This window comes from Vanessa atalanta, chromosome 1 (assembly GCF_905147765.1).
Source record: "Vanessa atalanta chromosome 1, ilVanAtal1.2, whole genome shotgun sequence".
NCBI lineage: Eukaryota > Metazoa > Arthropoda > Insecta > Lepidoptera > Nymphalidae > Vanessa > Vanessa atalanta.
Window position 1 is genome coordinate 10,132,270 of NC_061871.1, and position 12,924 is coordinate 10,145,193.

The window sequence follows — 12,924 nt, forward strand, 5'->3', positions numbered from 1 at the left end:
AAATCAATACATTATCTATATACAATATACACTTAGCTAAATAATTATTATAGCCTTCTGTGTAATACCAGTTTGCGAAGGATTTCGCATGGCTACTGCCACGACATCAATTAATTCGTTCTTTTCACGGCTGACAGGTTTCTTAGAATATATAATGTCTTGAATCAATATATTTGTGGCAAAAATTATGTAATGTTTCAAAAGACAACATATTTGATTGATATTATAAAGCTGGAAGTCTGTATAGTTCAAGTTAATATTATCTCTGATCAGTACACTAAGAGGCAGACTAGGAATTATTGTTAAATAATTTTTCAAAACGATTATGGTCAAACCTTACACAGAACATTTGATTCAAAGTAAGCATTTTAAATAGAATAAAGTAAACGTTTTAAAGCCAAATAAAGAATAAGTAATTTGTAAGTATTCAAAAACTATTACTGAATATCATGTGAAATGAAACTAAAGTGTAATCAAAATTAATTTTATTTAAATAACCACATAACTTAAAAGAGATTCACCAACACGCCCAGCCCTATAACCTATATTTACAGTGCGGGCCACTTATTCTATATGTACAAGCGTGTGGGACAGGCCTTGATCACAGGATTATTGTAGCAATTACACAGGTGCACCAACTTCTTCCTGATAAGATCTCGTGAGATGTGCAGCAGCAGAAGTAAGTTGGCGGAGACACCGACGAAGACCACGAAGGTGACGTCGGCAAGTTGCAGCAGCATGAGCTGCAGACTCCCTCTCATCTTCACCTTCGATACCAGAATCTCCGGCAGCACTGGATGCATCGCTTTCAGTGTCGCTCATGTCGGATATACGTCTCCCGCGTTCCACCTGCTCATCTACTTCGCCTGCCCACAGCAATTCAGTCTTAAGGTCATTCAGCATAGCGAATAGGCAGAATGGGTCATCATCTCCTTCTTGTGGTAAATTCATAAGCCGACTGGGAACCAGTACAGTCTCATCCATGGTATTGACCATTTTGACGAATTTTTCCATGTCGTTCAATATGCTCTGCTTCGAAAATTCTGTATTGTCATTTCTAGCTATCTTCCTTAAAGTGTTTCTGTAACAATAAAAACAACAAATTAGTATGTCTTACTAAGGATATGAGGAATAATAAGAAATTCCTTATTAATTATGCACTACTAGTGAATGATATAAAGCAGTTGTTGTTTTGTAAATATGTGTGACTTCTGACTTTCTTATTTCGAATGTTGGCATATTAATGACAGGAAGAGTGAGTTTGGTATGTAACTATTGATTCTATTATTATTAAAATACCTAATTAGGGATGTAAACAGCTTAAATGCAATATTTTTATAATAAAATAGAATATATTGTTAGTCCAATTCCATGGTTGCTGTTGAGTAAACTATGAATACAATTTGCAAATAGAAATATTATTTATACTGCTTATGGTAGGTTACTAGAAGGAATTCAATTATGTCAATGTGTGTAGATTATTGTTGCATTGGCTCACTGTATATTAGTTTATGTCATTGTTTAAGACAGTAGTTTTAAATTATATCCATAAAATCTATAATATAAGACTCAATAAGAACACACAAATAAAACTTCCTCAATAAGTACCATTCATCTTGACAATGATAATTTAACAGTGACCTCAAAATAGAACAACTCAAACATCTGCATTTTTTGTTACATCACATGCTTTGTTAGGATTGGAATCAATATTATTTTATCTATATCTCTATAAAAATACCAATACATTGTATTATATTAGAGTCATAAAAAAAGAACAGATATAGACAATAATTCACTAACTGCAATGTTAGATGCACTTCATAGTAAGACTTCTTCGACTCAAATTATTTTAGGTTATCTTTTAATGTTTAAGTTGTGGATTCGATCCAACCCCTGCAGTGTTAATACAACTTAGTTCAAAATTGATGTAATTCGCAGTAAAGATTTAATACATGTGATTTTCAAATAAAAATGCATTAAGTTTGCCCATATAATATCTTAAGATTGTAGTTTTGAATAAAGTATTGTATGTTTAAAATGGAATTATAGGTTTAAGTTTAGAAAAGGAAGAACTAGTAGTCTATACACAATTCATATTATAATTGTATTTACATATAAAACTGAAGGTGTTTTTTTTGCAATTAGTATACATTTACATACAAGGACCAAAGCTAATTGGTATGTTTTTGGGTCAAGTATAATTTGTTCTATGTTTATCAATCGATTATTAAAAATTCTGTTACATAAATTACTCACTCAAATGTAAATTTAAAGTAACTACTTTTACTCGTGTTAGTATTCCTGTTCTCAAACAATGTATGCCAATAAAGTTTAGAATACAATTTATTCCACGTTTAATGATTATGCAAGATAAAAATTCTAATGCAAATTAAAAAAAAATCCATCTCAACTTTGAGATGACTCAGCCACATTGCGCACGCCCACTAGGTCCCATAATGCAGGTTAACCTCGTTGACGAAACTTTTGAAAAAAACGCACGATATCCGATAACTATTCCGTAACGTTAAGCTACAAAAACCTTCAAAAATATGTATTCAGTGTAAATTTATGTTTAAACCAAATGTGAAAGGAATGTAAGATTTCATCACGATCGATTAACCTTTCTTTACTTTACACCATTTTTCATACATTTACTATAAAAATGTTGTATGCAATTGCTATAGCATCATTTTATCAAATCAAAAAGGATGGGGGAAAGCTTGGGATCAAAATTGTTTGGGTGGTTGGCTCAACGGCCATTTAATAATAATTTCTTTTCCGTACCTGCTGTTCTCCAGTTTAGTCGATAAATCTGTGTTGAAAGACATCTTCACGTATTATTTAATGATTTTAAATATCACTGAACACACACGCCCTAGATTTTGTCACTTGAATTGACGTTTGCAATACCAGCTTACGAAACGTCGCGAATATTTCACTGAGCGCGAACGACCGCACACAAGAATACTGTTCAACGTTTGACGAGAAGAGGGGAGCGCACTCGGGTTTTTATATGGCTGGATCATACGATGCGGGGGAAACGAACACAGAATTTATTTTATCACTATGTTGTTGAATGTTTATTGAATTTGAATACTCTATATATTGTTAATATATTATATAAAATAAATATATTGTTGTTTAAATTAACGAAAGGCTTAAATTATGAGAAAAAAATAGTCAAAACAATGATGTTGATACACAGGCGCGTCCCACCGGAGTCACACCACATACCGGCTTAGCGATTGGTTGTCTTAAACCATTGTCTTTTTTCATTGGCCAATTCAAAATTCGGACAGCGCGCTTTTATTTAAAAATATTTTCTGGATATAATATGGACATCATTATTATTAAAATCAATACAACTAGTTAATTAATTTGAATTTTTTTAATATTCATATTTTTCTATTTTTTTTTCTAATTTTATTTTTGAAAGCAAATAAAATATAGGACTTTTAAGAAAAAGTCCGGTTTAACATTCTATATGCTTTCTTTCAGAACATAAAGGTGAAAGATCATGAATAAAATTCCTGTGTCCATTGTATGGAAATATTAAATAGGTGTTGATTATACGTATTCACGCACAAGTATAAATTAATATTTGAATTAGTTTATTAATCATTATGTATTTATTGTTTGTACTTTCATTTAACAATAAAATACTTAACATAAAATATTTTTTAATAATAAAATTGTATTAAAACTGAATAATTAATTATTAAACCTCTTTATTAGGTGTAAGTAGGTATGTACATATCTGTATTTTTTGTAAGGATCAAAGAAATATTATTTAACTCGATATCAATGTCGACGAAGCTATTGGTAAACTTAAATTATAAACAACGGAATTGGTGATGATTAAACTTAATAATGTATATATTTTTTAAACACTAAGTTATTGTGTAAAACATTTTTCCCTGTCATAAATGATTTTTAGTGTTAGAGTTTAGAACGAGATAGATTACATTAAGCTTATAAAAATTAAAGATCCACGATTCAATCCTTTGTTCCAACAACGGGAATTTAAAACGAGGTGCACTTTGGAAAATACGTTAATGGAATACCCCATACAGCTTAGTAGTGAAGTTTATTCCCTTTTCTAGACCGTGAAGGATATAATAATTGGATCTAAATTTAAAAGGGGTACTAATATTATGATTTTTATATCACTGTGCCACTTTGTAACTAAAAGGATTGATAAAAAAAACGTAAGCAAGTCAATTAATGTTTTCAGTGTTTTTTTTGGGATTTTACAGTTAAATAATGTTGTAACAGTTAAAGCCAGTTTAATTTATCCAATAAATCAATGTTTCTAATGAATATTGCTAACTGGGTAGTTAAAAAGTAGTATTTGTCTATGGGATCATTTTAATGACTTCTATATTAATAAATAAGATATACATAATTATACTAAGATTAAAAGACTTATTGTGATTCTTTTTTTAAAATTATGGTTTAAAATTCCTTTTAAGAGATTACCTACTTGAATAAAGTTTATTTTCAATTTTGATTAATTTAGTAAAAGTAGGTAACATCATATAATTAAAAAAAATTGTTTGATATCTTTTCATTTTAAAAGAACTCAAATAGAAATTATGATCAATGCATATATTTTACTACACTAAATACTCAAGTTAGTATAGAGTCCTATTTTATTTAAAAATCATAAAAATCGTCTAACGGTTTCGTCTAAAATAGACGCGCTTACCATTTAAAAAAATTATCTGTTTTTTGTTATAATTGAACGCGCTAATAAAGTAGTACTATTCCAATGTTAATAATTCATTTAGCGTAATTAAGTTTATTTAAATAGGGTTATAAGTTATGAAACTTATACACACTATACTATACACTACCACCCTAAATGACAGACCAGTAAATAAGCAGTAATAAATTTAAACCAATATGGCAAACTCTATGAAACATCTTGTTTAATCTTAAAGTATACAAACATTGTTTCTTTTTATAGATAAAGAAATGATATTTATTTATACATTTGTGCTCTAAACTTTCCTAAGTTAATTTATATTATACAAATGTGATTATTTTGGTTCTGCGAAAACCCGCGAAGTTTTATGACCATCGATAAACAAGTTTTTTTTGTAGTATTTAGTGTACCTAGAACCTACAATTAAGTCTTTCAATTTAAACATCCTATGTAGGAGAAGGCCTTAGCACAGCAGTAGGATGTTACAACGATGCTATTTTTATTTTTTTGTATTATGTACATAATGTAAATGATAGTGTAACGTAGCTAAATCCTTGAATTAATAAAAAAACTAATGCGTATTTCTCATCTACAGTACTAAACACTTAGTTGCTAAGAATTGATAATATAATTTATTTTTACTTACAACTGTTATCTCCTTTAGATTATACTCGATTTATTATTATTATATTTCGTAAGAAAACGACACGCCTACAAACGTCATACGTGTTTATAGTGGTGATTATTTAATATTTCATTGCCTTCAAAAACATGTTTGTAGCAAGACCAAACGATCGTGAACTTAAACAAGATTTGACGTAAAACGGCTGGAGATTTAAGTAAATACGTGTATATACATAATAAAATAATTACAAAATTTTATTTTATTATTTTATTAATAAAAAATGTGAAAAGACTTCAAAAATATTTTACACAAAAAAGTAATTTATGTATATCCTGTATAATATCTTATATTTTTAATTATACATTAAAAAAAAATAGGTAACTATTCAAACGTAAAAATAGTCATGTATAGTTCTATGTTAGACAAAATATATATAAGGACATATATATAGTAAATATTTTCCCTGTCAATATAAAAACGTCCGAGAAATAATACTTTTGCTTTTAATTTAGGTAAATTATATTTTGAAACATAATTTAATTTGTTATTGTAATAAATATTAAAAAAAAAATATATTTTTATTAATTACATAATTATAAGCTGCTGCTAGGCCCGAATTCGTACGGTGAAAAAATGTACAAACATTCTTATTTAAAGTAATAAACTTAATGTTTATAACATTTTTCTCCTTATATTTAATTAAATACGGAAATTATATTGTGTTCAGTTCTAAAACAATATTCATTTAAATATTTTAAGGTGTGCCATGGCCATGCCATAATTTTCCTTTTTTTTCCACATTATTCAAAACAATGGACTAGCGTATTCTATGATAAAAAACCCTACTTTAGGTACTTACAATATTATGTATAATTGAAATTTATTTTCCCTTAATAACTTGTCTTTACTACCTACGATTTAATTTGTGTGGAAAACACTTAAATATTTCTTAGTTAAGTGATATCGTTTTGTTAATTTGCTGATTCGATTCAATGTGCTGATTCGCGTAAAAAAACGTCCTATTAAATAGTTTTCATGTGGTCCGAGGAACAAAAGGACAGACTGACAAATTATAGACATTTTATTTTTATATTTGTATTTCTGGCCCTCAATTGATACCAATTTTCAAATGTATTATTTACAAAAATATTGCCTTGATTAACATCGTTACGTAGATGTACAGGACTGTAGGTTATATAAATTAATATATTATTGTAATAAATTATTTATTAGTCCTAAATCGTTTGATTTGATTGCATACAATGCCAATTACAAACTGTATTGTTTTCATTTCGTATTACAAAGTCTTCATATAATTTGACTAATGAAAATATATTATAGATACCTACATCGAATTTTCATCATATTTTCCATGGCTTCTTAAGGATGTTATTAATATTGACGGAGCCCTTCTAAAGCTTATTCACACTATTCATTTTATAGAGATGAGAAAAAAAAATACCATACTTACTTCATACAGTTGTCATTCTGTAATTTTACATCTGCCTAATTTTTGTAACGTCATCAGAAAAAAAACACCTGTGTCTGTATTCATTGGAACTAAATAATATGTTGTATAAAGCAAATTATAAAAGCCTTTTAAGTGTAACGTGCAATACATTTTTCTTTTATTATAAAAGCGAAACAATTGAAATGTCATTTAAAGTCAAAAAGTAATAAAAAAAATGTATTCGCTTGTTTATAATTGTTTTTACAATTTATGAAACACTTATATCTTGTTATAAGTGTATTTCTCATGATTTGACTATGAATCAATATTTCTAAGTAACTGTAACAAGTACGAGGAGTTGTTTCCCATGTTAGTCAGATTGTGATTTTTCATGTGTCAAATTGTTATTTGTTGTGTCAGAAATGGTTACTAATAGTCAATTCTAGATAAAACTTATCTATAGGTTTTTCATAATTTCACTAAATAATTACAATTGCTATCATAGTTTTTATCTTACATTTAATTTAAAATATATTACTGCTATATTTAAAAAAATAAATTAATATATTTTTATTATGTAGTTACTTAGTTATGTACAAGATACTTTTTAGCTTAGCTATAAAACATTATTTTAGAGAAAACAAAGAAAATACATATAAGTAGATTCCTACATCGTTTTTCATCAGTAGGTAGTTCATAACTGTCATGTTCTAAACTGCTTTATTATTAAGGCTTTTGAGTAAAAACTGTTAAAATTATATTTTTATTTAGTTTTTTCGCCATGTTAGCGCTGTATTATAAGTACTATAAATATTGTAACTTTTTGAAAACCTGTACATCCCGATTCCAGTCTCCTGTACCGGTTTACCGGTAACTTTAAATTAATTTCAAATTTGGAAAATCACCTTTTAACCGGAAATTTTTCGTTTATAATTTCGATGTTATACAATGAAAATATAAAAATATGAAAATAAGCATAGGTATAAAAATTTGTTTTTATAATTATCCTGTTTCTTGTTATATTACAACAGGGTTTTTTTGTCCTCAAATTAGTAGGCAATCATCCCTCCCGACTTTGTACGGCTTTATACCCCTCCCAGAGAGCTGAGTGTGCGATCATTAAATTAGACAGAATAAACGATTTTTTATAGGATTTTTTCAAAATAACTGAAATTTTACATCTTATTGATGAATTTCTGATCCGATTTGTTTGATGAGATTTGTTTTTTTAAAGGTTTCAATTATTATAATTTAATGACGATATTATTATAGTTTTTATATTAAGTATTAGTAGTGCCATCTAGTATGTAATTTAAAATGAAGCGTATATAATAGTGACATCTATACTTAAAGAAGTATTGTAATAATTACAATTAACGCCATCTGTTGGGAAAATTGGTAATTGTTAAGTTCCATACACAAAAGTTTTATCTAGAAGTATTGACGAATATCCATAGATGGCATTCTTTTCTGTTATGTTTATAAAGCAAAGTTAAAATATTAGATGTCGCTACTGCCTACTGATATGATAACTGTTTATGAAATAGATGATAGATACTAAAATTGTGTAAATATGTTATTATAAATTTAAAAAAATCATATTAATTTTGTTCATAATTTCATTTCCACTAAAATTATGCCTAATGATTTTGCTGGTGGTTATGTTCCCGTTTCTCATATTATCATTCTCATTCTCATCTATTAATTTATGTTCTGATAATTTCGCTTTGTATAGTTTTTTATTTTATTAAGGACCCTACTCCTATGAACATTTATGTGTAATAAAAATGTTCCACTATAACGACTAGGTACTTACAATAGGAGTTACAATCGTTTTAAGCGGGTGATTAGTTTAAAACCGATTATCCTAATTTCGTCAATTGTTTTGTCATTGTTTTGTCATTTAAAAAAAGACCACAGTTTTACTAATTACGATTTATCGAGAACTGTGAGTATATCATAATTGCCGACGAATCAAAACCGAGAGAAAAAGTTGACCTACTGTATTCATTCATGTATTTAAAATCACCATTAATTATTGTAATTCGTTATCATAGTTCATAATTAAGTTTGACAAACAGTAACGTTTAAATAACCTTGAATAGTGTGGCCATGTCTAAAATGTTATTTTATAAAATCGATTAAGAAGAAAATTTAAACTTTTCTAGATCAATGTATTGTCGAATTGTATACAAAAAATATTTCAAATGCAACCTTTAAATGCCCAAACTCCTTTACGAAACAGTATTGTTTAATCTGTTTCGAGTATTTATTAGCTGAAGCAATCAAATTGATTGAGATTAAACAAGTAAAATAGAGTCAAAGTTTGCTGTCCGGCCGTGGAGGCGTGGAGAGCGCTCTCACGGTTTGCGGCCGCTAATCAAATTAAGCTCGGGATACCGCAGATAAAATAATGCGGAAGAGGCGTTGCTTATTTATTTTTCACCATTATATATTTTACTGCATAGCAATACTTAGTATTGTTGTATTCGAATAAAGTATTTGAATTTTTAAACGAACTTATAGACTTTAATTAATTCCTTAATTATTTGGTTAGTAAATGAAAAAAAGCTTAATAAAAACATAAAGTAATTATAATATAACTAATTAACTAATTATTTGCTATTGATTAATAATATTTAATCTGCTTGTTACAAAATTGAATATAGTTTAGTTGTTTTTGTTGTCTTTAAAATGTTAGCTAAGAACTGTATTATTATTTAGTATTAGTACTATTAAGTTACCTACTTGTCCATAAAATATATTTATATATATAATTATAAGAGGGTTATTTGGCAACTGTTAATATTTTTTGTGAAAATTAATAAAGAAAACGATGTTAGTTTTGTGATATAAAATTATATATTAAAACGAAAATTTTTAAAATTTGATAAGTTAATTGCTATAAAAATAGTTTTAACTAAAAGTTACTTTACTAAGAAAAAGTTTGAGAATATGGAAACTCTATGTATGATACTCATGAAATTTAATAAGATAAGGTTTCTTCTATATATTTTTTTATTATGAGGAAAATCGTTTCCATATTAACCTATCCATACGGATATTCAGGCGATTTCACTAGGGCGGGATATGAACGAGTGTGCAAACAGGCGGAACGTTTGCGCGCTTTGATTCGTCACGAGAGCCATGGCCTCAAATGTATCACTTTAATTATTCTGAACAAATAATTTGGAAGTACCTACTTAGATTATAAGTAATTAATAAAAATAACATATTATGTTTTTTTTATTAATTAATTATAATGAAATTGAGTCGTTGTATTATTATTTTGTTTTCTATGTCATGAAATATATTTTACAAAAAGTTCCATTGTATTTGTTATATATACATAAATATCATGATGTCCTCCTGACCGATTTTGACAATAGCGGTAAATCTCAAGGGAGAAACCAACTACGTAGGATATCACAGGTACAATCTCATAACCTAACGCCTAACGGCTTTACGTGCTTTTCGATGCACGGGAGTGTAAACAGTTCCAAATTATGGACTATTATTGAGAATATTTCGACAGAAAAAACCGTTTGTTTTATTGGTCCTAACTGTGGTTTGAAACCAGGACATAGGGATCTGCGGCCTTATATCTAGCCACTAGACCAATGAGGTATTCAACATATAAAAATTACATATAATGTATTGGTATGCCAGAAAAAAAAAATTGTCGAACTTATACCATATATTCATACCTATATACCTCGCTAGTAAGCAAAATCTTCATGTGGTATGGCTTTGCCATGACAACTATTATAATGATATTTCTTTGTATAAGATCGCCTGGGTAGGTTATCACATAATCTACCAACCAGCAAAACTAAGTCTTGTTGTATTCCTGTCAAGGAAGCAAGGAACATGCACAATGGGCATAAAATCTTAGTTTCTAAGGTTCATGGGCCTTCAGCGTTGCGAAGGTTGTTAGTATATTCTATAGAGCCAAAATGGGCGGTGTGGACCACTTGCCATCGGGTGATCCATTTCCAGGTTTGTCTACCTGTTTTAAATGTCAGTGTCCAAGGGCAATATCTATAACTTACCATCAGACATTTCGACTTATATTTTTTTTGTCATATATCATACATATATATTGAGTTTTTATGTGCTTGAAGCAGCGTGGTTCGCGGGGAAAATATCCTTTAGACCATCTCTTCAAGTGGAGAGGCCTTAGCCCAGTTGTATGACATTTAATGTATAAGTCTGTTCTCATGATAACTAGCATATCATTCATAAACCGTACTACAATAATTATCCAAGCAGCTAGAATCGAACGAGAACGAAACCTTTAACACTCCAAGTATTTGTCTCCATCGCAATATTATCTGAATAGGACGGAATAATAACAGCGTAAATTAATTATACCCGCCGCCATTCGAGGGCACAATATCGGAGCACCATAATACGGGCCTTAAATTTCCTAAACCTAGCTAAAATGAAATCGCCTTCAAGAAAAAGGGGTTTGTGTTTTAATGCCCATCAGAAAATAAATGCTCGGGGACAATAATGTGGGATTCGTTGGCAGATATAAATTCCGAATAAAAATACTCTCTGTCGAGTTGAATGGGTATTTTCTAGTGTTGTAGTTACTTCTATTTTATGTAATAACGATTGTCGATTGAATTTTGTTTATATATATGAATATAAATGTTATTATTTTATCAATACAAATATAGTTATTTATAATAAGTGTACAATTAATAACGTTTAAAATAACTTTTGTTTAGACTACGTTTTTTATGATCCGCGATGATTGCCTGTTATTTTAAAATTTCGTTTAATGAATATTATTCATATTTATTATTAAAATAGTTTCGGTTATTTTTTATCTCTACAAAGTATAAAACAAAGTCGCTTCCCGTTGTCTGTCTGTCTATATGTATGCTTAGATCTTTAAAACTACGCAACGGATTTTGTTGCGTTTTTTTATGAAGGTTTATATGTGTAATAACATGCATAATATGGTAAACACTGATAATTTTAGAGTTTTCTAATGTGATGTCGTAAATAAACGCATTTTTTTAAGCTTACGTTCCAAATGCTGGCTGAACCCTACGAATAGATCAAAATTATATACTACAGTACTATACACCTTAAAAGGGTCTATAAAAAAATCCGCTATGGCATATGTCTATCACTTTATTTTTATGGATTTTAAGTTGGATACATTATGAATAAGTTACTTACTAACAAATTAAAAAAAATAAATTTATTTTAAAAGCGTAGTCTGTTTTCATTACCTAACAATATGATCTTAAAATTTTTAAATTATATCGATATGTACATATATTTATATAGGTACACGTCACATCCCTAGACGACGACCGCCATCGAAAGAGTTGCGAGCAACGTAAACGTTAAGACTGGATGAACAAATAAATGAATCGACCGATCGATACAAAAGATCTTAATGCTAAGAAAAGCGTCCAACGTTGTTACTGTGCTTTGTTTTTTACGAGCAAAATGTTGCTTTTTATTTTAATAGACAATTATACATCTATTGTTTATGTTAAGTATTATTAACTGAAAGAGGAAACTGGGAAAAATGCACCTATGCTATACTTATATCATCATTAAGCAAGTATTACTGTATTAATATAAAGTAACAGATACCCATTAAGGAGGAGGTATGGAACTTTTTCATCACGTTGCGTCAATGGAGGTTGGTGACATTGTTAGGATTTCATTCGATATGTGTAGGTTTTTTATCGAGCAGAAAGTGATGAATTATAAACACAGGTTTAAGCACAGGATATGTTTGTAATGTTTGCACGTGTTGTATCGATTAAGCAATCTCGACTCGCATAATAATAATTATTAAAAATATTACACATATGATAGTGTTTTAAAAGATAGAACAGCCGTATCTGCTTAGGTCTTTCTAGCAAGTCTTAATTAAACTTCGGTTAATATGTGTCGTTAAAACTCCTGACCAATGATTGCATGATTTCGTGGTTATTAATATTTACAATATTATTGGAGTTTTTAAATCAACCAACCATCCATAGTGTATAGTGTCTGTTTGTAATTGTTGCTTTATCAATGAAAATAAATTATTTAAAAACAATTATGACATAGTAAATGTGGGCAATACATATATACATATATATATATATATATATATATATA

The 12,924-nt window shown here is 28.7% G+C and overlaps 1 protein-coding gene across 1 annotated transcript; it reads right to left on the bottom strand.

The window, feature by feature from the left end:
* Window positions 1-470: 470 nt before the first annotated feature.
* Window positions 471-3,000, bottom strand: LOC125076858 (mid1-interacting protein 1-B). Its single transcript, XM_047688578.1, has 2 exons — window positions 2,788-3,000; window positions 471-1,081 (listed from the first exon to the last, which is right to left on the bottom strand). Exons 1-2 carry the CDS (start codon window positions 2,829-2,831, stop codon window positions 622-624), a joined length of 504 nt encoding a protein of 167 aa, XP_047544534.1. The 5' UTR covers window positions 2,832-3,000; the 3' UTR covers window positions 471-621.
* Window positions 3,001-12,924: the final 9,924 nt, after the last annotated feature.